Genomic DNA, 27,115 nt, shown 5'->3' with positions numbered 1-27,115 from the left:
ATGTCCCTATTACTAGTTCTAAAAAGGAAAAGGGTAGTATGTGAGTTCTTCAGCTTCCAGAAATACGGTAATATCTATATATACACTGACACATTTTCGGTATGTATGTTAACTATGCACAGCTAACGAGAGGTCAAATACAGAGGTTAAGGCTGTATCTCCAGCGCTGGGCAGCTGGGAACACATGACCTACATTTACTGTTGCTGTGATAGTCAGCCGCACCACCTTACTACCATCCCCCACCAACCACCACGCTACAGCTGAGTCAGATGAATCTGGGAGACGTGGTCCAACCAGCCAGCTTCTCTGTCTTCTCTGTCTCTCTCTCTTCCACTGAGGGGAACTCTGGCCTTAATTATCCCTGACGGTTCATATTACACCCATCGCCCTGGTTTCAGACGGGGAACAAAGGGGGAATTCCATGACATGATGCCGTTCCAGACGGAAGCCAAGCCAAACGAGTTGAACACTCCCTCGGGGATGACCTCGGGTCAGTCGACTAGAGAGCTTATCTATTGTGTTGAACATTTTCAACCTAACAGAGTTCAAAGGTACAGTATACTGTACCCTACAATTAGGAGTATTGTTCAAAGACTTGTGAAATATAGTATTTGGGCATCCACGGGGTTACATACAGTGTTGTAGATACTAAATGGGGGAAAATGTATGAAAGGAGGGCAGTGAGGCGTCGAGTAATCAAGTTTGACACATATGCCCTCTCGTGTCTGCCTAGAGGAGAAAAATGTGAGAAAGTAGGACAACAACATGGCACCTTCATCCTCATGTCTCGGCCATGTTTCTCCAGCTCCTTCCTCATGTCCTCTCTCCCCAGGCGGGCGGCGTTGAGCACCAGGTACTTCCACTCAATGGGCTGGAAGACGTGCGGGTCGTGGGGCACGTACAGGCCGATCTTCACCTTCTTCAGCGTGTGCTGGTAGCGACGGTACGAGTCCTCGAACTCCATCACCAGCTCGCTGAGCGTGCGGAAGGTCAAGGCCTTGTCCATGAGGTCTTGGCGGCGGCTCATGCCCAGCGTACCATAGCGTCCGTTGCAGTAGACGCCCAGCACCACGTGGTGGAAGTGGTTCCCTGAGAACTGGGTCTTGAAGCTGATGGGGAAACGCTCCACCGACGTCAGCCCGTTGGTCAGGTATCTGGGGTGACCATGGTCAAGGACGTTAACTGGCATCATTAGCAACAACAACAGTTTCAGGAAATGTAATGCTGTCTACTGAATGGTTGTACTTATATACACAGAAAGAGAAAGAAAGAAAGAAAGAAAGAAAGAAAGAAAGAAAGAAAGAAAGAAAGAAAGAAAGAAAGAAAGAAAGAAAGAAAGAAAGAAAGAAAGAAAGAAAGAAAGAAAGAAGAAGGTAAAAGCTAAAGCATCATGGTTAAAGGGGTTAGCATCAGTAGTATAATCAACAACAACTTTTCAGAGATAAATACTCCCTAATAATCTCCTGAATGGTGATCACTAGATGTTTACGAGAGAGAGAGAGAGAGAGAGCGAGAGAGAGAGAGAGAGAGAGAGAGAGAGAGAAGGGCGTATCCAAGCTAATGTTAAGCCCACTCACAAATTCATTATATTATTTCCAGAAACTCATTAGCTAACTGGCATTGGCTGTTTTAATAATGGAGAAGCAGATTTAGTAAGAGTGGCTTGTCTTTGAACCCAAACACAGCCACACTCACTATATCTCTAAATCAAATCAGCTAATGGAGGGAGTGAATGAGAGGGTTTGGAGCTGACAGGTTTAACATTCATTATATCAGTTTCATTACAGCGGACAGAGACTGTAGTACATCTCTGCACATCATAGGATGGGATACTATCACAAAACAGATACATTTCTTTCAAACAAAATTTGAGGATACAGTATATGCATATTTCATTCGAAAGTAGCCAGACACTCAAAGACTGTTATTCCTAAAAGTCCCAGGAATAAATAGCTGTGGTGTCCTAACGTGGCATCTAGTGTCTCACACAATGCACACCAGGCTAGCCTCTCCCTGGGGCTTATACTCTGTATGTGGCTCCCCAGAACTCTTATGTAACTGGCCTGTGGATCCACTGCAGCGTGGCTGGGCGGCGCACGATGCGGCAGATTGGACAAATCTGGCCTGCCCAGGAGAGAGGGGGGCGGAGGGGGACACGGCAAGCTTGGAGATGGGTTATCTGGGACTGTCTAGGTCCCGAGGCAGTAGAGGCACTACAGTGACACACACAAGAATAGGAAACTCCACTGTGTGTATCAGTGACCTTATGACCAGTAAAAAGCAACTGGCAGCCCCACTGACTGGCCTGAGAAAGGGTCAATCAGATCAGAGTTTGACCCACTACCAACCATTAGCCTCAGCAGTACTGACCTCATCATCATCCAGACATATATTATGCATCTATGATCTATGATCCACTCATCCGTATCATCATCAGTAATGTTGTCGTCTCATGTTTTCAATAAGCAGGCTGTTTTCGCTGCACCCTCACTCTGCAGTGTGTTGTGCAGTAAGAATAACACAAGCTGGCTGCTACTGTGGTTGAGATAATACATTGGATCTGAGAGGGGGAGCACATTTCAGCATCAACTGACTGGTTTGTGGCTTGGCTCTGTTTCCTCTCAGCTACCAGAAACCATCTATTTGTATTTTTTATCTGTCCACACCAAGCCCTCTCAATGGCCAGAGCGCCTGTCCGTCATCTTCACATCCCGCCCGCCCACCCACCCCTAACATCACAGCACTGTACTTTCATTAAATAATCATAGGGGCCAGCCGACCAGTTTAACAGGTGCAATGGGGATTCCCTTCCACAACATACATAGTTAAAAGGCATCTTTGTAGCGTCCGTGTACGGTCACGAGTCATGTTTCACAAGCAAGATGCCTGTAGAGAAATATTCACAGAGGAAGCCTCAACTAAATAAAGGGGGCATATCACATTTGAAGAAGAGAGCTCTTAAGGTTTGAGAGAAGAGTGACAGGTATTATTTAAGATCACCACAGGACAGGAAGCACCATGAAAGGAGGTTATGGTCGTTGACATCAACACTTTGATTAGTTACATTCTGTTTTCCCATGAGAAACAAACCCAACGTTGGGAGAATACAGACAGACAGCAGAAATAATCACCCTCAGAAAGCATACTTTTGTTTTTTCACAGAGTAGGGAGCGCAGTGCGGCGGCGGATGCAGAACGTTGGTGTGATTATTCATTGAGGCTGTGTCCTCCCCTGTGGTAGCTGGGTCTGTCTACACTGTACACACATACTGTACACACAGACACACACACAGAGTCCCCCCATTGCCTCTCCTTACTGAATGCCCCATTAACTAACCACAAAAATATCACATATTACCAATGATGCAAGGCATGTGATCCACCCCAACCCCAATAGTAGCATACTTCCTCTTATCTGCCACCAGGCAAGAGCTCTTTCCATTACCTGGGGAGGATTATCGTTGCCATAGAAACCAAACCAAGCGACGTATGACTATAAGGCCTGTGTTTACTAGCTCCAGCAGTACTGGCTCATGCTGCTTTAACACCTGAGCTGGGAAAACTCCAGGGAGGCGTTGCAAATATTAATGGCACGATTGTTAACTGCCCCCTAAGCCCTTCTCCAACTGAACAGCATATCTCTAGGTATATGACAAACACTCTGTCAGTGTTTGGAAGATTAAGATACATGCTTGCTCGGTTGCCATGATGCTGTGTGTGGAAGATGGCCCATAGTAAATATGATCCACGATGCACCACTGTTTGGTCAAGAGGAGGGTCAGCACTTTAGTAAAAACCATCTGCTGCCCCTCTTGTTTTTAAAAAAACCAAATATCTATCATTAAGTGAAAGGCGAAACCAACTCGCAATAAACATCTAAACATTCTGCTGGGACAAGACTGCCATTGACCCCTGATCCAGTACATTCACTGTTTTCTAAAGTATTCAAATGATATGCCCTCATTCACCCTAATTATTTAGTGTTCTATCATTCCCCGTAACAGGCAACAACAAAAAATCTATTTAAATGTGTGACAATAATAAGAGCATCCATAGTTCCATTACAGATATGTCCAAGACCTGATGAAACGGAGTTATTCTTTAAAAAACAAACATAAACTCTGTTTCTCCTTTCTGCGATAAGCATCTTAGGCTACTGTACTCAGAACCTCTTATCTGTAGTAGAGGAATCTGCCTTGCGGGGGAACCTACTAATGCACCAAGTTACTGGAGGATTCAGCTCAACACAAAGACAAGGCTGTAGTAGTTGATCTGGAGGGAAACATAGGTTGTATCATAAGAAAACACGAGTGTACAACACTCCATCTACTAAACCATTCACCGAACAAAACTAAGAGCCATGCTGTAACAACTGAGTCTCTAATTGTCTCACTATTATCTGAACATATCTGTATCTTAGCATACAGCTTGGCTGGCTCTTTCATCTAGGAGACCAGAGAATGTCTGTTGCAAGTCAAATCATCATTGAGCTTATCATCTTTGTCAATGAGGGTTAACAGGTTTGGTCTCACCTGACAGACTTGGACTTGAGCCTATGACATCCCACCGGGCAAAAACTGGCCGAATAAACATTGTTTCCATGTCACTTCAACCAAAGAATTCAATGTGATGATGTTGAATCAACGTGTAAAACAGATTGGATTTAGTATTTAACGTAAAAGAATTTGGTATTTTTAACCTAAATCCAATGACATAATGACATTGATTTAATTATTTCATATTGAATTCAAGTTAGTTGACAACTAAACCAACTGTAAATGAAAACTAGATGTTGAACTGACGTCTGTGCCCATTGGGATAAACCGAGAGAAAAGCCTGTCAAGTCAACAGACACAACAGACACAGCCTTTTTCTTCATGAGACCAGCCTGCAGTTTTGACTGAGGATAAACCTGTGCCCCTGAGAAAGATCAGGCTCGGACGTGACAGTAACCGTTGGTGAAGAGGCCCAGCAGCCAAGCCGCTCTAAATGGCAATGTGAGAAACGCTGCAGAAACTTCGCTCTGCCTGCCTATATGCTAGGAGGGAGGTTCCACTTTGAACTTTCAGACTCTTGTTTCCTAGCAACAGGGGTATCTGTGAGTCTTACTGGCCTAAGGGGGAATATTAAAGGGAAAGGGTGTACCTCGTCAGTCGCACAACTGAACGTATCTAATTGATTTCAGGGGTTTCAACGGGCACCTTAGGAACCTGAAACAGATCCGCTCCAACTCCCACTGGTTAATGTGTATCTCTGACTGTGCTTACAGGCAAAGAAAGGATACATTCCAAGGATGACAGCTTCAAGGCATTTGATTGGAAGAGATTCCCTGATCATTTCTCTCGCAGTCTCCATCAACCTGAAAGAGAACAAAGATGATTGTAGCGAATATTCTTGTTTCATACAAAGTCCCCTTTGGTGCCTTATACAAACAATGACACAATGGTGTTGTTCAAACAGGATAACAACAGACCCTGTTTGATTGACTTCAAATGTGTCAAGTACAAGCAAAGTACACTAAAGAAAGCACCATCTTCTACATACGATGACCCCTTTTACATATTTTCGATAGCACGTTAAATGTCCTGGCTGTCTTTGCAGAGTACATGCACATAGCATGTGTACTCTGGGTAAAGGACACAGCAAGAGGCAGAGGACAGCTATTTTCAACATATGAACTGGCCTATATTCTTCTACAGACAAATGATGTTGTCTCACAGAGTAGTGGGACCTCTCTTCTGGCTCGGTACAGTGGCAGACACAGGAAAGACACAAACACGAACGAATTGAGATACCACAGACACGGCCTCACAGCCACACTTACCCACACAATGGTCTGGTCTTCCTTATCTCAAAGAACTGAGTTCCTGTGTGATTGTATCTGACAGACAGTTAAGAGGCATTCAAAGGAGTCTGCAATTATTTACAACGGCTGGGCGAGAGGGGAATGGTGATGTTTCTGATCTCAGGTTGATGTAATTCATCTATTGTAGGCTAGAGGTTTATGAATATCCGAGAGAAAAAAAACTGTACCTCAAAGACCTCATTGATTACATTTCCCCCCCCCCTCACTGTCATGTGTCAAGTCTAACTGAAACGAATTTGAAAACGATGGCTACTCTCCATCTGAATGTGTCTCCTGCAGTTAACAGAGTGAAGACTATAAAGTACTGTGACATTATTTACAGACCCACGGAGCACCTGTGGCTACAGTATGGCAGTTGGTGCACCTGTAGCTACAGTATGGCAGTTGGTGCACCTGCACTCCCCTGGTTACAATCACAACAAATGAAGCCCACCTGAAAACGTTGACACAATGTTAGTTAGCTAACACACTGCATACATACTGTGCAACCCCCAGGGCTCCAGAGTGAATTAAACAGTGTGAAATGTGTCACGGATCTGCAATGAGCTATAGGAGGACTTTGTGCCCTAAAAGGAGCTGCGGTTTCTCTCTTCTCAGCGTGTTCTGTGAACGGGGGATGAGAGGAGGATAAGGGAAGGGAGGTGGCAGGTTGAGTGCTCGGCAGGGAAAGGATACTGCAGTGTCTTCATGTAGTTCTGGATGGCCAGCAGCCAGGCAGGGACAGACATGGAGGGCTTGAAGTTGGGGACCGATGGCACAGGGTGCTGTGGGATGACAAAGAAAGACTATGTTAGATTGATCTTGGTGGTGGTGGAAACATAAACATGTGGCAATATTGAAGGCCTTCTACTGTACAGTCATTGAGTCAGTCAGAACCAGAAAAACAAATGAGTGTGTGTGTGTGTGTGTGTGTGTGTGTGTGTGTGTGTGTGTGTGTGTGTGTGTGTGTGTGTGTGTGTGTGTGTGTGTGTGTGTGTGTGTGTGTGTGTGTGTGTGTGTGTGTGTGTGTGTGTGTGCGTGCGTGCGTGCGTGCGTGCGTGCGTGCGTGTGTGTGTGTGTGTGTGTGTGTGTGTGTGCGCGCGTGCGCGTGTGTGCGTGTGAAGGAAGGTGACCCAGTAGACTAAACGCTATGTAATTTCCTCAGGGTTGTTTCTCTTCTCAACAGAGCTGTTAAACAGAGCTTATCTGAGGAGTCTGGTGTCATGCTGAAGACAAACAGTTTAGCCCTCTGTCTCAGTCACACAAACCCTACTATGCTCTATTTGGAAAGCCTGAGGTGATGGATCAAACTAATGACAGAGTACCATGCCCTAAACCCAGAGGGAAGACATTTCCTTTCCAGGATATTAGTAATTCTAGTTAGTCATTGTTAGGTCTGTTTCTCTGATCAATCAATGGCGCGCACACACACACACGCACACACACTGATCCTTTCAACCAGGTTTGTGTAGTATCTGACTCAACAGAGAACAATACAGCCACTGGATCAGCCACAGGTACAGAGAAAGAGGGTGTGAGAGAGATAGCAAATGTGTATATTTTGTGTGGACAGGAAAAGAGAATCCCAAACCAATCAAGGTGAGATGAGAGGATAAGATAACCCCAAACCAATCAAGGTGAGATGAGAGGATAAGAGAAACCCAAACCAATCAAGGTGAGATGAGAGGATAAGAGAAACCCAAACCAATCAAGGTGAGATGAGAGGATAAGAGAAACCCAAACCAATCAAGGTGAGATGAGAGGATAAGATAAACACAAACCAATCAAGGTGAGATGAGAGGATAAGAGAAACCCAAACCAATCAAGGTGAGATAGGGATCATCAGCCCTCTAACCCCTACAGATAGGGCTCATCAGCCCTCTACCCCCTACAGATAGATCTCATCAGCCCTCTACCACCTACAGATAGATCTCATCAGCCCTCCACCCCCTACAGATAGATCTCATCAGCCCTCCATCCCCTACAGATAGGTCTCATCATCCCTCCACCCCCTACAGATAGGTCTCATCAGCCCTCCACCCCCTACAGATAGGTCTCATCAGCCCTTTATCTCCTACAGATAGTGGTCTAAGCTCTCGCTCATCACACAGGCAAATTTCAAAAGCTTTAAATCAAAGCTGTGCCAATGAGTAAGCAAAAAACAGTGTAATATTCAGCAGTTAGTTGGGTCTTATTTCTCAATAATCCCTCACACAATCCCCCTGCCAGCCCTATCTCCACTGTGGAGAGCCTGGAATGGAACATAATTCTGCTGGGTCAGGGAAGGAGTACAGGGGTATTTCTTTCTTCTCTCCCTCTCTTTATCTCTGAGGATAAGTGCTGACTGAGGAAAGGATTTCCTTGTGCTTGGTATCAGACATCTTCTCAAAGTGTAGCCAACCACATCACATATAGAAATGTAATAACACAGGGCCTCCCGGGTGGCGCAGTGGTCTAGGGCACTGCGAGACTCTGGGTTCGCGCCCAGGCTCTGTCGGAGCTGACCGCAACTGGGAGGTATGTGGGGCGACGCACAATTGGCCTAGCGTCGTCCGGGTTAGGGAGGGTTTGGCTGGTAGGGATATCCTTGTCTCATCGCGCACTAGCGACTCCTGTGGCGGGCCGGGCGCAGTGCACGCTATCCCGGTCGCCAGGTGCACGGTGTTTCCTCCGACACATTGGTGCGGCTGGCTTCCGGGTTGGATGCGCGCTGTGTTAAGAAGCAGTGCGGCTTGGTTGGGTTGTGTTTTTCAGAGGACGCATGGCTTTCGACCTTTGTCTCTCCCGAGCTCGTACGGGAGTTGTAGTGATGAGACAAGATAGTAACTACTAACAATTGGATACCACGAAAAAGGGGGTAAAAAAAAAGACACACACAAAAAAGGACAACCATCTCTGCAGTACTCCACCAATCAGGCCTTTATGGTCGAGTGGCCACTCCTCGGTAAAAGACACATGACAGCCCATTTGGAGCCAAAAGGTCTGATGAAACCAAGATTTCCATCTTTGGCCTAAATGCCAAACATCACGTCTGGAGGAAACCTGGCACCATCCCTAAGCTGAAGCATGGTGGTGGGAACATCATGCTGTGGGGGTGTTTTTCAGCAACAGGGACATTGAAAATAGTCAGGATAGTGGGAAAGATAAACGGAGCAGTACAGAGAGATCCTTGATGAAAACCTGCTCCAGAGCGCTCAGGACCTCAGACTGGGGCAAAGGTTCACCTTCCAACAGGACAACCCTAAACACACAGCCAAGACAGCGCAGGAGTGGCTTCAGGATAACTCTCTGAATGTCCTTGAGTGGCCAAGCCAGAGCCCGAACTTGAACCTGATCGAACATATCTGGAGAGCCCTGGAAATAGCTGTGCAGCGACATTCCACATCCAACCTGACAGAGCTTGAGAGGATCTGTAGAGAAGAATGGGAAAAACTCCCCAAATACAGGTGTGCCAAGCTTGTAGCGTCATACCCAAGACGACCTGAGACTGTAATCGCTGCCAAAGGGGCTTCAACAAAGTACTAAGGGGTCTGATTACTTATGTAAACTTATGTAAATTTGGACTCATCAGACCAAAGGACAAGCAAGTCTCTTCTTATTATTGTTGTCCTTTAGTAGTGGTTTCTTTGCATCAATTTGACCACAAAGGCCTGATTCAAGCAGTCTCCTCTGAACAGTAGATGTGAGATGTGTCTGTTATTTGAACTCTGTGATGCATTTATTTGGACTGCAATTTCTGAGGCTGGTAACTCCAATGAACATATCCTCTTCAGCAGAGGTAACTCTGGGTCTTCCTTTCCTGTGGTGGTCCTCATGAGAGCCAGTATCATCATAGTTCTTGATGGTTGTTGCGACTGCACTTGAAGAAACATTCAAAGTTCTTGAAATGTTCTGTAATGACTGACCTTCATGTCTTAAAGTAATGATGGACTGTCGTTTCCCTTTGCTTATTTGAGCTGTTCTTGCCATAATATGGACTTGGTATTGTACCAAATATGGCTATCTTCTGTATACCACCCCTACCTTGTCACAACACAACTGATTGGCTCAAATGCGTAAAGGAAAGAAATTACACAAATTAACTTTTTTCAAGGCACACCTGTTAATTGAAATGCATTCCAGGTGACTACCTCATGAAGCTGGTTGAGTGAATGCCAAGAGTGTGCAAAGCTGTCATCAAGGCAAAGGGTGGCTACTTTGCAGAATCTCACATATAACATATATTTGATTTGTTTAGGACTTTTTGGTCAGTACATGATTCCATATGGGTTATTTCATAGTGTTGATGTCTTCCCTATTATTCTACAATGTAGAAAATAGTACAAATAAAGACAAGCCCTGGAATGAGTAGGTGTGCCTTTTGACTGGTACTGTATAAGACAAAAGCAGAAGACAAATTTCCATCTCGCATGGAGTTATAAAGTGTGTCTTATTTTAGTTCTATTCTCATTTAGATGCAGTGTTAGTGTTGAGAGAGAGTTGACAGGAGCGCAACACAATGCTCCCAATTCACCATGTGTAATTAGCTGTCTGCCTGCTCCTCTTTCTTCCTTTCCTTTTCTCCAATCTGAAGAAGAGGAGGGCGCCCTGCGGAGCTCAGAGAACTACCGGACCTAAAGGCAAGAGTGTGTGACTCAACTTAATTCCTTATTATAAAGGTGTGAAAGACTTCTTATTAAAAAAAAGAGGACAATTACACAGAGGGAAATGGAGACAAGCTTTGAAATGTATATTTCAGCACCACAGTAAGTGGGATAGTATTAACACCTGGTGACCTGACTGAGCAAGGCTGAGGCTGGCAATGCATGGTCTGTCTGTCGACGTACCATACGTTCCTCACAGGTGGACAAGCGGGAATTAAAAGGTAGTTCAAAGAGGGATTTCTCCCTTTCCGTCCAGCCGTCCCGTCTGTCTGTTCCCCAGCTTTAGAGAGGTCGTGTGGGGGTCAAACAGGCCGCCCCCAGTGTGGTGACTCTAATCTAACTTTACTTCCCCAGGGGACATCACTGAAACCTGATAGCGACAGCCAAGATGTGACTGCAGCACCAAAAACCCTGGGCATCTGTCTCTCTCAAGAAGATAGTTGGGCATTGGTCAGAGACTAGTAGGCCTGTTCAGAGCATGATTGCTTACAGTTTTCATGTGATTACCATAAAGGGACCATAAAACATTAGATTGAACCTTCTCCCATTGGACTGCATGTGAAATAAAAACAAATACATAAATGATTCTTCATTCACTAGCACCACGTTTGGAGATCAGTTCAGACTAACCAAATCCTATTGTGATGCAATGAGGTGCACATGTGGTAAGTTTGAAACAGAATGGGAGACTTTGGGCTGAAAGCCTGTTTTGTTTCCTGTAAAAAGCTTTTTGGAAAGTATTATGCCATAACAGATTATCCTAGACTCAAATCCGAGATGGTGGATTAGTTCGCTCACAAACAACCCCTTCAAATAATCAGGGCAAAGTATGGGCACAGAGCTCACACAGTGGTGTTACCATTCCTGACATGGCATAGTAATGTTACCATAATATCCATAGAGCAGAACATAGAGACATACAGTATTTCAGGAGACCAAGAGTCAAATCTGCTAACATCTTACCAACATGCCATATGGGTGGGCCAGTGGAACCATGAATCAAGTTTCCAAAACAATGAATGACTACAGGTAAATACAGAAAACCCTTGCAAAAATTGCAAGGAATGAATGGATCACGAGGCACGCTTTAATCACACCTCCAGCCCTCAGAGCATGCTGCAGGTTGATGCTGTCTGACACTTCACAGGTTTCTCTCTGTAGCCTATAGCTCTGTATGAATACATGTGAGTTCCACAGACAGCAGTGCAATGCTCATTCGCTCCTCCACACAGTTACCCAGACACTGGCCCTGAGGTTATCCCTGAGCTGCCTGTAACACTGCAGAACACAACTACCATTCACCTATTCACAAAGGCATAGACTATTGATAGTGTTTGTGCTGGTTTATTATTGAGTGGAGAGGATTAGATGATGGACAATGGTATATAATGGAATGAGGGAAATCCCACAGTTACTGTTATTGTGGACTGCCAAAGGGTAGTTCATAAGACACTGAACATAAAAGCGAGTTTCACACTGTCCCTTGATGATGCAGCACCAAAGCAGCCCCTGGTCATAGCTCCAACAACTAGTGCAGAAGCAGCACCAAGAATGGACACAGACCGTGGCAATTACAAAGGTTCCTGCGTGCATTGTTGTCATATGCTTTATATAGCTGACAGTGTGCTATGAGTTTGGGATTTGGCATCACATGTACTAATTGCCGGCGTACAAATGAGTAATGCTCCAGAGTCTCCTTTCTCAGCACAGTCCCACTCCCACCAGTGACAGAGAAAGAGGCTCTCAACACTGATCTCAGCACAGTCCCACTCCCACCAGTGACAGAGAAAGAGGCTCTCAACACTGATCTCAGCACAGTCCCACTCACCAGTGACAGAGAAAGAGGCTCTCAACACTGATCTCAGCACAGTCCCACTCCCACCAGTGACAGAGAAAGAGGCTCTCAACACTGATCTCAGCACAGTCCCACTCCCACCAGTGACAGAGACTCTCAACACTGATCCCTGCTTGGTGACACTCAGTCCCGGTTATGTCTGGCCTCTGATGAAATCACTCCGGCGATGTGGTGTCCTGTTGGATGCCGGGGCAGGCTGAAATAATCTGCATGCCTTTTAATGCTTCATTCCCCAACAGGATAATCAGGAAAGACATCCAGGAGGAAAATCTTCAACTCATCCTGTTATGGTTCTGTGAATGCTACTCTCTGTTATTATCGATGCATAGTCACTTTAACAACTCTACCTACATGTACATATTACCTCAATTACCTCGACTAACCGGTGCCCCCGCACATTGACTATGTACCGGTACCCACTGTATATAGCCTCGCTATTGTTATTTTACTACTGCTCTTTAATTACTTGTTACTTTTATTTCTAACTTTTCGTAGGTATTTTCTTTAAACTGCATTGTTGGTTAAGGGCTTGTAAGTTAGCAATTCACTGTATTCGGTGCATGTGATTTGATGGATTCTTTGCAAATTATATTTGTTGAATTGCAATTTGAAGCATATGTCAGTGTTGGTTATTACATGGTAATTGCACAGGATTTTTAGGACAATATCACTGCTTATCAGTCTAGCTTTGAGGCTATACTTACTTTGGGAAGGTATGCAGCATTCCTTATCTTGCTGACCATGTCTTGTCCATCGGGGTGTACTTTGGCTACATGAGTCCACATCCTCTCCCAAGTGACACCCTCAATGGGAAAACCAGTTCTGTTCACGTAAAAGAGCACACCCCCATCTTTCTCATCTTCTTCTCCCGATGAACGTCCAGCGTTGTTGGGGGTGCTAAGGGTGGCAGATTCAGCGCCCGGGCTCGAGTTGCAGTACGTACTGCCACTGGTACTTTTGGATCGGTGCCTCCCCATCTTAGCTGCAGGTGAACAAGTGCTAGTGGCGTTGGGTCCAGTCATCGTTCAATTCAAAAGTAGAGGTCCCTGCAGATGGCAGCCCGTGATGATTCCACTTGCTTTTGTCAATAACCCAGAAATCCTATAACATGTTGCTGTACCAATATCCACTCCCGTACGTCCAGATAACGGATACTGCAATCACTCAAATAAACGAAATTAAGAAAAAAATCGCATATGTCAAGCTTTTTTAGGAAGAAATGCACCAGAAAAAATGTGCATTTCATATTCAGCTAAGCATAATCTTTACTCATTAAAAAGGCTGAAAGATGCCACCAAGTAATCAAACCGCAAAGCATAGCCTACTTAAATACCGCATAGTGTGTGGACCATTCATAACAATGTAGTTTGCTGGTTACCCGTAGTAGAATATTCACGGTTTGGCTCGCTCTTCTTTGACTTCATCCTTTGCTCAGAACACTGGCGGAACGTATGACCCCCACAGCTTGAGACAACCCCTGCAATGCATTTCGATCCGTTCGTAGTCTACATATTTCCCCAATATCGAGTAGGCAATTCGAAAGCTTTGTCCTCATTATGAAAACTCCTCTTTGGTAATTTAGTCATCCATCACATGGTTAATCTTTTGCTTAAATGATGTCACTATGTTGTTCTGTCTATAGTAACCCCGGCAGCCAGACACATTCTAAATTATTTCATTGGGTGTAGCAACAAAGAGAGGCGGACTTAAGTAGAATTCATACCAAATAAGGAACTAATCCCTTGCTGTGATTGGTGGCGATAGCGGATGAGGGCGTCAACAAGTGAAATTTGCAACAAATTGATTTTTTTTTTCTCACCATCGGTCAACACTTTTAAAGTCGTACTGTCATAAAGGTTGTTACAATGTAACAACTTCACACTGATTCAAGGTAACCAGTTGGTGTCGGACGTGAAATGGTCAGTGGCTATTCAGAAAGTAAACGTATGGACATACTTACATATTGTCCAAGATGATCAAAGGCTTGATTGTTAATGCATAGAAACAATACATATTGTTAAGTGATAGGAGGACATTTTATTTATGTATCAAAATAGCCTACACTAGCGGGATATCAAGGTTAGGCCTACTTGTTTAGAAATGTGAGAATATGCACTCCAGCAACAGGCTAGTTGGTCAAATATGCACATATTCTGGACAATGTCAGCCAATTCTAATTGGGTTTTCTAACTTTCTCTACACGTTTTCAACCTAGTGCTAGCATTTCAATCACTTATGATACTGTCACAAAAACCATAATTTGTTGGATCATCAAGTTATTAGAATACAGTATGCTTATTAAATGTATTTGCATAATGGTCACCACATGAGGAAACCGTTGTTACAATGTCTAAGTCATTACTACAACTCTTCTGTAACCACCTCATTGACTCCAAGTAATAAAACAAATGCAAAATAACAACAACCACTGACAATACTGAGCGGAAAATAATTTGATTGTATTGTTTTCACTTTCAACTGACATTATCTGCAGATAAGCAAGTATCCATGTGGCCCCTTTCCACATACAAAACTCAAAGGACAAAAAAACATAAGCAATACAAACACCTTAGTTTTACAGTACACTCTGGGGCACTTTGAAGGGATTGTGCAACATCATACACATTACATAGCAGCTGCAGTGTAACAGTGCTGGCACTGACTATACTGTGGATTACATTGCTAAATTATAATCAGGCTGTCAGAGACTTTAGATAGCGGCTTGTCAAAGTCATAAAATAGTAGATGGTTTATTGTCACATACACCAGATAGGTGCAGTAAAATGTGTGGTTTTACAAGGTCAGCCATAGTAGCACGGCACCCCTGGAGTAGGGTTACGTGCATTGCTCAAGGGCACATTGATGGATGTTCTACCTTGTCGGCTAGGGTATTCGAACCAGCAATCTTTCGGTTACTGACCCAACGCTCTAACCGCCAGGCTACCATATGGTGTATTGCACATACACTACATAACCAAAAGTATGTGGACCCCCGCTTCAAATGAGTTGATTTGGCTATTTCAGCGACACCCGTTGCTGAAAAGGTGTATAAAATCGAGTACACCGCCATGCAATCTCCATAGACAAACATTGGCAGTAGAATGGCCTTACTGAAGAGCTCAGTGACTTTCAACGTGGCACCATCATAGGATGCCATCTTCCCAACAAGTCAGCTCGTCCAAATTTCTGCCCTGCTAGAGCTGCCGCAGGCAACTGTAAGTGCTGTTATTGTGAAGTGGAAACGTCTAGGAGCAACAACAGCGTAGCTGCGGAATTGGTAGGCCACAGAAGCTCACAGGATGGGACCGCCGAGTGCTGAAGTGCGTTGTGCGTAAAAATCATCTGTCCTCGCTCTCAACACTTACTACAGTAGTTCCAAACTGCCTCTGGAAGCAACGTCAGCACAAGAACTGTCTGTCAGGAGCTTCATGACATGGGTTTCCACTTGGTGGTGGAGAAATAATGGTCTGGGGCTGCATTTTATGGTTGGGACTAGGCCCATTAGTTCCAGTGAATGGAAATCTTAACGCTACAACATACAATGACATTCTAGACGATTCTGTGCTTCTAACTTTGGGGCAACAGTTTGGGGAAGGCCCTTTTCTGTTTCAGCATGACAATGCCCCCGTGCACAAAGTGAGGTCCATACAGAAATGGTTTGTTGAGATCGGTATCAAAGAACTTGACTGGCCTGCAGAGCCCTGACCTCAACCCCATCGAACACCTTTGAGATGAATTGGAACGTCGACTGCGAGCCAGGCCCAACATCATTGGGCGAACTCACTAATGCTCTTGTGGCTGAATGGAAGCAAGTCCCGGCAGCAATGTTCCAACATCTAGTGAAAAGCCTTCCCAGAGAAGTGGAGGCTGTTATAGCAGCAAAGGGGGGACCAACTCCATATTAATGCCCATGATTTTGGAATGAGATGTTCGATGAGCAGGTGTCTACATACTTTTGGCGATGCAGTGTAAATACTGTATATAATTAGTTCAGTTTGGATGTACTCATTCTTAATTAGGGACAAATAAGAATGAGTGTCTATGCAAGGATTCCATTTAATAACATTATTCATTTCAGTGGTCTTTGAAATATCAAGCGCTTGGTAAATGGAATACATCTTAAGTAAGATAAATAAATAATTGAGACATAACTACATTGCTATATAAGATGTAATAAGTTCATTATCAAAATTTTTAAAAAGCAAAGAAATGTTATGAATGTCCATATAGAAATGGTACTTCTTCATTATTCAGAACTAGGTAAAATGCTAGAAAAGAAAGGAAAACATCTGTCAACCAAATAAATATTTTTTCTCGTCATAAGTAGCTAAATAATAACATTCGCTCTGACACTCAAATATGAATAATTATAAGCACATATCCTGCAGGAAGCAGGATAACATATAAACAAACGCCTGTGGATTGGATCTTCTGATTAATGATTGGACGAGAGGAATTATTCCTGTTAAAACAAAGGAAATACAAGAGCCAATATAGTGGTTTAGAAATGTGCTGGGAGATGGCTACTGGGCATAGTCCTTAAAGACACAGAGTGAGCTATATAAGCTCCTATGAAGGTTTGGAGATGTTTGAATTGTGATGCTACAGTCATTATGACTCCTGTTTGTGCTTCATCATCCACACAGCATTCTTAGTATTTCCACAATATCCCTCTAGGTGGCGCTGCTATACCATTAGCTACCTATCTCGGCAGAACAATTATCTGTGCCATGTATTCAACAAACGTATCAATGTTTTAACACTCTCAAAAGCTTTCATGTTAGTAATATACAGAAAAGTAGACTGTGCATGCTGCACATTTGCCATATGCCTTGCACCTTGTGTGTCATATTTGGTCCATATTTGTACGAATGGCTTAAATCTCAAGACAAGAAGTAACAATGATCATCCTCACAGGCCAAGGCAGGTCAGAGATCCTACATTCTATGCTCCCGTGTGGTTCTGTATAATGCCTTAAATAGGTTTAAATTAAGCACCACTTCATGAACCAGAGATGATGGTGATTGTAGAGACAGTAGTGGATCATCAAGCAGAAGAAGTATAGGGGGACTATGGGAAGTCTGAAAGGTGTATTTGGGTGCTTATAGTTTTACCTTTCTGTAAACAAATCATGGCTCAGCTAAAACCACTACAGTAAAAACATTATCATAATAACACATTACAAGATACAATCCAGAGAAAAGGGAGATTTCAAGTAACCTCAGGAACCTTTGTGGAATGCGCTGTAGGCCTCCGAAATGTTCAGTAGATTGTTAAGCGACCTCTTTGGGTTACAGTGAGGTCTCCTGGGAAAAGCTGACTGATGTTTCCATCTTGGCGCCATTGGTTGGCTTGTCTGATAGGCACTTAGTAGTGACCTGAGACAAGAGGAGGAAGATATCTTTAATTAAAGTCTTACATAGTCCTTTCATGAGAAGAGTCTTCTCATCCCTCAAGTGGCTAGTAACAATGGCATAAGCCAATCACTGTTCATTAAACCAACACAGTGAGGTGCATAATCACAGAGCCAAATTCTAACATCATAGGGCATCTCAACTGCCTGAAGACTATTTATTAAAAGGTTTTATTTTCTTTCACTCTGCTCTCTGCATGATACAGTTTCACATTATACAAGCCCGGCAGAAAGACTGTTCTGTCTTTTGATGTTTACCGGGGTCTTGATGTGGGCAATCTCATGACATATGAGACAGCTTCAAAATGGCTGTCAATGTGAAAGAACAAGCAGACTAGTGACCTGACCTCTGTCGTGTGATACATCATTCAAGGAAAAGGTCACAAGTGACTGAGGGGTTGACCTTTCAGCAGAAAGAAAAAAGAAAAGTGAAAATCTCTCTGAGGGAAAAGGAGAGAATGTGACTTACTGCTTGAAGAGTTTTGCTATCAATGCCCATGTTGACATTGTTCCTTTTCAGTTCTGATTTGATTAAGGCTGAAACAAACAAAATAAAGTCATTAAGAGAGCCTCAAACAATATATAAACATAAACATTTGTGGCGTAGCCTTCATAGCATTGTTATGTATTTTATTGTATTCTATTGTATTCTCAGTCTGTTTCAGTTTTCATAGCAGAATGGGAATGATATGGAAGACATCCATACTCCACAGAACAGAGCAGAACAGATGAGTGCAGCTCAGATCAGAGCAGGGAGCCAACCAACCTGTGAGAAAGATACCCAGGAAGATCCAGACACAGAGGAACAGGTTCCCAGCCAGGGGCCTATAGTTTGTTGTCAGTTTCCCCTGGATCAAAGTAAAAAGAATCCCAAAGATCTGATGGAAGAAGGTGATATGAGAGTGAGAAAACATTGGACACCTGTATTTTCTCAAGGGTATACAAGCATTATACTGACTGACAAAAAATATTGTCTTCCCACTTGGCAGAGAAGCTTAAAATGTATGAAGAATCAGAATAGAAAGTATATACTGTGTGGATATATACTTGTTTGATGGGTGTGGTTAGGGTAAGGTTACACAATATACGGTTAAGAGGAGGACACATTTTGTGTTTTGTATGAGAATGCACAAAAGTATTTACCTGAAAAAATCTCTGGAGGCAGTCACACATGGTTCCACAAACAATGAAAAAGACTTGTGATTGTTAGCACGTGTTTGGGGCTTACCTGTGCAAAAGCATTAAGGAGACCAGAGGATGTCCCTTCTGATTCAGGATATGTAATTTCAACCCCAAACTCAAAGCCAAGTGGAAGGTAACCTGTCATGAAGAACCTACAGAATGACAAAATCATATCAGTGAACCATGGCTGCCCTCAGGGAAAACAGACGGCTTTATCTCGATGCCGTTGTTTTGGTTGAACATAGCCTCTGGCCAACACATAGGTAATAAAGTGGCATTGTGTGTGTGACTGTTTACCTTCAAAACATACAAGAGCAAGAGGAACTGGTGACAAAATAAGCAACGACAAGAAAAGAAGGTGCCTGTTTTTTTAACGCCATACTGTTCACTAGATCTTCCTGTTGGCACAATGTGCAACACTGGCAATTACAACTATATTACTTCTTAATTATCATTTCAAGCACTTATTTACAACTTTAGAACAAACCAGGTCGTCATGGTCGACAAGAACGTGTTCTTAATTGACTTACCTGTATAAATAAAGGTGAAACAATAAAAAAATACAAAGAAGGGTTATCTTACCCCAGCACCCCAGCGGTGAAGAACACCAGGTAAATACGGTTGAGGTTCAGAGTGAAGCTGAACAGCACCATACCAATGAAAGACAGGATGTACACTATCAGAGTGGTCATTCTGTGGAACAAGCACAGGACAGAACATTGTTGGGAATAAAAGTGGATGTTCTATACAGAGGCTCACAATTGAAGAGGGAAAAAGCCGGTAATCATGGGCAGGGAAAATGTTTCAACGTCACTCTCACGTTCATCATTCTCTCTATGTCTCAGGGACTTACTGTACAAAGCCCATATAAGTTGACTTTGTTATGAATGACTTCATAGCTTGCTGAAAATGTCACTGATTCTAACCATTGGTTTCATTCCCAACCCAGCACCTGTATGAATAGCATATCAGAACACATCACAGTTCTCTAGAGGATAATAAGTTAAGCAGAGGGCGACTTTCAGAGCAAATGAGAATGCTGAGTCATGTGAGAAATCTCCCTAAATCTGATTACTCAAACTGAGTTGCATTAAGAGTATGTTACTACAAACCTGTGTTAATTAGATCTGAACTTCGCAGGACATCATTTTTGGAACGTGCAGCAGGCTGCTTATCTAAAGGATGAGTTGGAACTCATACACGTCAGTTTGTCTTTACAACACTTCCCTTTCTAGTAACCGCAGAGTGCTGTATGTCCACAAAGAAGCCACCGCAGCGCACAAAGCCTCCAGAAATAACCGTAAGGTTTTAGATAGACATACTGCAACTGCCTTCTGCAACTCACAATTGCATCATGTGCAACATAGTTTAGTAACTGTGTCACCGAAGAATGCAGTGATTTATGTCACTGGCAGTTGGGCTTGGGGACGGTACCTACTTGTAGGTTTTGGTGTGGTCCAGCCACAGTCCACAGATGATGGAGCCCACCATTCCAGCCACCACCAGGGTCAGACCAATCCTGCCTGCATTCAGCCCCTGGTTCTGGGGTGAGGAGGTTGATGTTAGTGGAGGGTACAGCAGGCTTTTCCTGGGACATGCGTCCCACTATCATATTCGCATGGGCCACCCACCAAAAAAGGGCCACCACTCATCAGAAAAGCCATTCCGTGACCCAGGAAACAAAACTGCAAAGTTTCAACATCATTACATAGATAGCTTTTTGAATATGTGGTTCAAGACTTGTAAAAGTTTAACATTAGTTCAATATTATGCATCAGAGGTACCATTTCGAAATCATAGCGCATTTTGGGTCATTTCTCCCAGCAACATTATGAGGTTGACATGTCACACATGTGACGCTGTTCATGCTTACAGAAAGCAACATATTTATCGGAACAGAGGAATCCCAAAATAATAAAAGATTAGAAGTTGTTTAAACGTGCTAAATGAATTTTTCTCAGACGCCAAACCAGCGCTTTTTGTAGCTGTCGGCACCTTGAATGTTTTGTGAGCTGTATTAGCTAGCGAACGCTGTGCTGTCTTTAGTTTGGCTAGCAGGAAAAACAAAGCAATGATGGCCTTGTAGGCTAAATATATCTGCCAAAGCGACTTCAATTAACTGAGAAAACCAATGCACATGGTTGAAATATATTTCCTTATTTCAGGGTTCATCTGGATCAGTGAAGGACGGGTAACGTGTTGCTTAACCTTATGCAAGGGCGAACACTGAACGGACAAATAGTTCTCTGTTCTGTGTGCCAGTGTGCAACAAAAGTAACCAAGGTGAAAAATGGCAACGTCAGAACGTTGCTAGGGAAATTACCCTGTGATTTCGATGCTAAATATAGTAACTTTGATTAAAGATTGCAGTTTTACACGTTCTGAATGAGACAGTGTTCCTGTTCATAACATTATCTATATGTTTGATGGGTGGCTCTTGGACTAACATGGCTAAAGCGGAAAAACTCACCAGAAGCGGGCAGGCAGAGCAAGCAGAGATAGGCGAAAGGAAAGGACAGGACAGGCAGAACAGTGACTACATGCTAGCAGGATAGTCCATAACTCCAATCATCTTTGCTGATAGGGATGTTTGGTTTCCATACATGGATGAATTGGTCTAATTTAGCATGTATGGTAAAGCCTCAACCCATAGCTACCTCTTCCAGTTCAAATGAGCTCTAAAAAAACGTTAATAAGGACAACATTTGTATTGTTTTTTCGAGTGTGACTGCAGCGCCTGCGATAAAACGCAAAAATAGAGACACTTTCTCACTGAGCGAGGCGTCAAAGCAGACAACCCACCCGCCCGGCTTCAGTTGGGTCATTATAATTCAAAACAATGCATTCAAAAATAGATCACATACACCCCTCGCATGCTCGCCTTTGGTGAGTTTAGGCCATAAGCTAAAACTTGAGGCTCAAGAGGACACGAGACAAAATATGGCCTGGATGCATGCATACTTTAGAAAGGACAGCCGCACGCTCTAGGAGCTCAGATGCAATACTTTAATAACCAACATTTCGACAGCCAAGCTGGATGCATGTATAACCTTAAAGCTGGTCACATGGTCTGTCGGTTTAGGGGGTACAGTTCAGGGATTTATGGAAAGTCTGGTGGGAAAGTGATGTTTACCTCCTTTGACATTTTACATTGAGAGGAGGCTGCTACTAGAGTTCACGGAATGTTGCTTGTCTTTCAGTCTTTCAAACCAACACTGTCTCTCTCCTCCAAGGGTAGCAGGCATGCGTGAAAAGTGGTTATGAACTACAAACAGGAGACAATGGATTCGTGCCCTGTCGTGGTTTGAGCTCTCATTTAACTCCATCTGTTTCCAGAGAAAGCCTTTTCCATAAAGTGTGTTACCTTTGTGCCGTTCGAGAGCTTGTGTTTGATCTAGCTATGCATGTAGTAAATCAACCCATCAAATAATCCCGATTTTCCGTAATTGGAACACACATTTTGTACTCCACTTACCTCGTAACAAGCCATAATCATCTGATTGAGAAGTGTTGACACAGAGTAGAAAGAACCAGTCATGATACCTAAAAGAAAATGTATTTATTTGACTGTTTTATCCCGACATAGTGATAAACTTCAATAATCTGTATACTACACACAAAACCATGAAGTTTAACTGAACACCAACAAAAGAAACTCAAATTCAAGAAAGGATTAGCTAATAACCGGACTGAGCACTGACTGAGCAGTCAGTCTGCCTTGGAGTGTATGGGGTTAAAGACAGAATGATCTCATAATGAACAACTATGCCCGGGAAACAATCCGTTGAATGCACACAGGATAATTGGCCCCAGATCTGTGTGTGCTTTGGTCAACACCTCAAACTTTCATTGTCATGTCATAAACTTTGTGACGACAACAAACACAACAGATGAGTTAGCTAAAGCACAGACCTGAGTCCAGGCTACTGGCAAGTAGTCAGGTGTCTCACCATAACTTTTCAGAAGCTTTAGGTTACTGCATGTAATACAGAAGTAATACCATAGTTATAGTGTAGTTACAAGATAAGGTGTAAGATAAGGGAAGATTATAAGTCAGGTGTCTCACCATAACTGATGAGCAGTAGGATGAAAGGTTTGTTCTTGAACAGGTTGATGATGGACTGTCGGTAGGAGTAGTCTTCAGGAGCACAGTCAAGTAGGACAGCCTGAGCTTGGCTGGGAGGTAGTGGGGGTCTGTCTTCCATGACTAGGAGCAAAGAGACACAGACAACATCAACACATTTGTCTGGAAAGTAGTGGGGGTCTGTATTTTATGCCTAGGAGAGAAGTGGCATAGTCAACACTAACACTGTATTTGCAGTTTTACAACATAATGGACAAGTGTTTCTCTGTTTCTTGCTTCAAAAGCACTCAGTAGCATATGACTGCAATGACTCCTATGCAATCCTGGTTTACAGTGGTATGTTTGAATGGTTGGTATGTTTGTATGGTATCCGTAGCCTGTGGAAAATATAAGTGCAGTCGTCTGGACCTATGGAGTTTGTTGCTACAGTGACTAAGATGTGCTGTCCACCGGGTGCATTTCTGCAGAGTACCATTCTAGATGGCCTGACAAGGCTCGCCTCAACTGAATTACCAATTACAGTCAAGATGAACAGAGCAGTGGAGACTACAGCCGTCCCATAAAACATAACGCTGATGTTGTGTCCCATCAGCTCTATGTCTTCCACGGTGTTGGGGACCAGGACAGGGGGAAGCAGGAAGCCAATAGCAACGCCCAGCTAAAGAGGGATCAGACAAATTCATCAATGTCACACATACTCCATCAAAATACAGAAATGTCCTTTTTATACAGCAGTAAAACATGTACACAGCATTAGCCTGTAACGTTTACAATGTGATTAGGCTAAAGGATTCATTAGGAGACCCTCATCACGTGACTCAATAGGCCTACACACCTGGTTACCTAGCACGGCTGTTGCACATGCAGTAGACACCTCCTTCGGGCCAAACCACACTGATGCAATCCTAGAGGGCAGCCCGAGGATGAAGACTTGGGCTACGGAACATATTATCTGTCCGGTCATTGTCACACCGAACAGATCGGGCCGGACGCTGGCGCATTTCACCCACGCACCGACGCAGTTCAAACCCGCGCCCATAAGGGCTGTCAATTTCAATCCTTTTTTATCCAGTAACCATGTTGCGGGGAAGATCAAAGGCACATACGCCACCATGTATACAATTGACAGCCAATCGATCTTGTCGCTGGATACATTATAGAAGTGGGCGAAAATGTTGGTGATGATGCTGTACTGGATCCATTGAAATGCGTTGACGAGGGAGTAGAGGCTGAACACAGCTAAAACGGCGAATCTTCTCCAAAAGAGCTTAGTTTCGATACATTTTTCATCTCCAGGAAGCATAGCCTGTTTCTCATCTGGGGGTATCTCCTGTTCCAACGCCTTCGAGTCCAGTTCTGCCAGATGTGCCGCTCCATTCGTTAGGTCGGAGTACTGATCCCCGGTTGGGACTACTCCGTTATGCACCGGGGTCTTGATGTCGATTTCAGATGCGTTGTCAAGCCGCAAATGCTCCTGTACTAACTCGCCAGCCACCATGATGCTGGGCCGAGGTTGCCTATCTCTCTATACCTTATAGTCAGGAAGTACGTTTACACAAAATAGGGCAGAGCCAACATTCAGTTAGTAGGTAATACAACAACTATTCATACCGTTTAGAAAAATACCTTTAAAAATGTTGTTGGCTGTCTGTATTATTGGCTCTCATATAAAGCGCCTTCTTTCGCATGGTAGCCTATGTCGGTGGCGCTTTAGTGGATGCGCAGGGGATGGGGGCAGGGTGCATTTACATCACACAACTCACACATGGAGGCCTTCCGATGATGACTCTGACCAATCAAAATGCAGGATTTGGAGGGCTCTCCGGAGGGAAGGTGTTATAGTAGCCCTAACTCTACAGTACGGTTATATTCGCACCGGTCTCTATGCATGGTAGATGAAGAAAAAATATTGTGATAATAATTAGCTGTTTATTCAAATAAACTGCATAATTTCCTAAATAGCATTGAGGTTGTTCAAAGGTGGTATCGTTCGTTAGTGACACATGGTCTCCTCAATTATCTCTCCCTAATCCTAATCTTAGTTAAATCCAGTCGGCCTGCCTAGCCTATTGGACACTCGCACTAGAAAGCTAACGTTTAGACAATGTGTAATGAAACCATCCACCTCAATGACATAGGCCAAAAAAAAAATGTTGCTCAGTTAATTGTAGGCCTTAATAGCTACAACAGATGTATAGATTGGATGTTACACTTGTATCAGGCCAGGGCGTATTGATGCATTTGAAAACGTGGGTCTTCAACTCATCCTTAGATTTACCCATTTTCAAAAGGTTACTTTTCAAGAGCCACTGGCACACGTAACTCACTTCCACCCTATCATTAGGAATTATAATAATTTAGTAATTGAATTGGATCTGTACGATGTCACAGTAGCTTTGTTGCGCGAAATTCTCAGGTTTCTAAATCCACGGAGGCCGCAGCGGGGTAGAAGGCACAACAAAAAAGCGCCCATTACAACACCTCATTATACACCACATAATTTGGCTGCTATTTGCTATAGCGCAGTGGCGACCCATCATTCAGGGCAGGTGGAGCAGAACCCCAGCTGTTTTAGCCCCACCTGTGTAGCTATATATATATATATTTGGCCTGTTTTGCATGTTATTTTGGCATTCATCTGTGTCACATATCAGTTTGCTAACAATGTCAAAAACAAAATGCAGTGCATTCTGAAAGTATTCAGACCCCTTGACTCTTTCCACATTTTGTTACTTTACAGCCTTATTCTAAAATGGTTTCAATAGTTTTTTTCTCATCAATCTGCACACAATACCCCATAATGACAAAGTAATTTGAGGAAATGTATTAAAAATAAAAAATGAAATATCACATTCACATAATTATTCAGACCATTTGCGCAGTACTTTGTTGAAACAGTGATTACAGCCTCAAATCTTCTTGGGTATGACGTTACAAGTTTGGCACACCTGTATTTGGGGAGTTTCTCACATTATTTTCAGCAGATCCTCTCAAGCTCTGTCAGGTTGAATGGGGAACGTCGCTGCACAACTATTTTCAAGTCTCTCCAGTAATGTTCGATCAGGTTCAAGACCGGGCTCTGGCTGGGCCACTCAAGGACATTCAGAGGCTTGTCCCGAAGCCACTCCTGCTCTGTCTTGGCTGTGTGCTTAGGGTTGTTGTCATGTTGGAAGGTGAACCTTGGCCCCAGTCTGAGGTCCTGGTGCTCTGGAGCAGGTTTTCATCAAGGATCTCTCTGTACTTTGCTACATTCATCTTTCCTTCGATCCTGACCAGTCTCCCAGTCCCTGCCGCTTAAAAACATCCCCACAACATGATGATGCCACCACCATGCTTCACCATAGGGATGGTGCCAGGTTTCCTCCAGACGTGACGCTTGGCATTCAGGCCAAAGAGTTAAATCTTGGTTTCGTCAGACCACAGAATCTTGTTTCTCATTGTCTGAGAGTTCTTTAGGTGCCTTTTAGCAAACTCCAAGCGGGCTGCCATGTGCCTTTTACTGAGGAGTACCTTCCGTCTGCCACTCTAATATAAAGGCCTGATTGGTGGAGTGCTGCAGAGATGGTTGTCCTTCTGGAAGGTTCTCCCATCTCCACAGAGGAACTCTGAAGCTCTGTCAGACTGAACATCAGGTTCTTGGTCATCTCCCTGACCAAGGCCTATGTCCCCTGATTGCTCAGTTTGGCCTGGCGGGTAGCTCTAGGACGAGTCTTGGTGGTTCCAAACTTCTTCCATTTAAGAAGGATAGAGGCCTCTGTGTTCTTTGGAACTTTCACTGCTGCAGTAATGATTTGGTACCATTTCCCAAATCTTTGCCTCGACACGTTCCTGTCTCGGAGCTCTACGGACAATTCCTTCGACCTCATGGCATGGTTTTTGCTCTGACATGCACTGTCAACTGTGGGACCTTACATAGACAGGTGTGTGCCTTTCCAAATCATGTCCAATCAATTGAATTTACCCAAGGTAGATGGCAATCAAATTGTAAAAACATCTCAAGGATGATCAATGGAAACAGGATGCACCTGAGCTCAATTTCGAGTCTCATAGCAAAGGGTCTGAATAATTATGTAAATAATTAAGTTGTTTTATT

The 27,115-nt window shown here is 43.6% G+C and overlaps 2 protein-coding genes across 2 annotated transcripts in view; both read right to left on the bottom strand.

The window, feature by feature from the left end:
• The window catches only part of LOC109866644 (tubulinyl-Tyr carboxypeptidase 2), a 42,954-nt gene extending 28,966 nt beyond the window's left edge, over window positions 1–13,988 (bottom strand). The window contains exons 1-5 of the mRNA XM_031800304.1: window positions 13,048–13,988; window positions 6,542–6,630; window positions 5,825–5,881; window positions 5,285–5,359; window positions 774–1,155 (exon numbers count right to left, since the gene is read on the bottom strand). Coding sequence (XP_031656164.1) covers window positions 774–1,155; window positions 5,285–5,359; window positions 5,825–5,881; window positions 6,542–6,630; window positions 13,048–13,365 — 921 coding nt within the window. The 5' untranslated portion in view covers window positions 13,366–13,988. The remainder of the gene's footprint in view (window positions 1–773; window positions 1,156–5,284; window positions 5,360–5,824; window positions 5,882–6,541; window positions 6,631–13,047) is intronic.
• Window positions 13,989–14,781: 793 nt separating this feature from the next.
• Window positions 14,782–24,774, bottom strand: LOC109866547 (feline leukemia virus subgroup C receptor-related protein 1). The gene is made up of 10 exons (XM_020455264.2): window positions 23,858–24,774; window positions 23,536–23,680; window positions 23,005–23,145; window positions 22,414–22,481; window positions 20,377–20,480; window positions 19,521–19,631; window positions 18,985–19,090; window positions 18,523–18,634; window positions 18,226–18,293; window positions 14,782–17,721 (listed from the first exon to the last, which is right to left on the bottom strand). Exons 1-10 carry the CDS (start codon window positions 24,518–24,520, stop codon window positions 17,635–17,637), a joined length of 1,605 nt encoding a protein of 534 aa, XP_020310853.1. The 5' UTR covers window positions 24,521–24,774; the 3' UTR covers window positions 14,782–17,634.
• Window positions 24,775–27,115: the final 2,341 nt, after the last annotated feature.

The sequence above is a fragment of the Oncorhynchus kisutch genome, linkage group LG21, assembly GCF_002021735.2.
Source record: "Oncorhynchus kisutch isolate 150728-3 linkage group LG21, Okis_V2, whole genome shotgun sequence".
Classification (NCBI taxonomy): domain Eukaryota; kingdom Metazoa; phylum Chordata; class Actinopteri; order Salmoniformes; family Salmonidae; genus Oncorhynchus; species Oncorhynchus kisutch.
The sequence above is the reverse complement of the archived record's forward strand: the minus strand, read 5'-3'. Positions and strand labels throughout refer to the sequence as shown.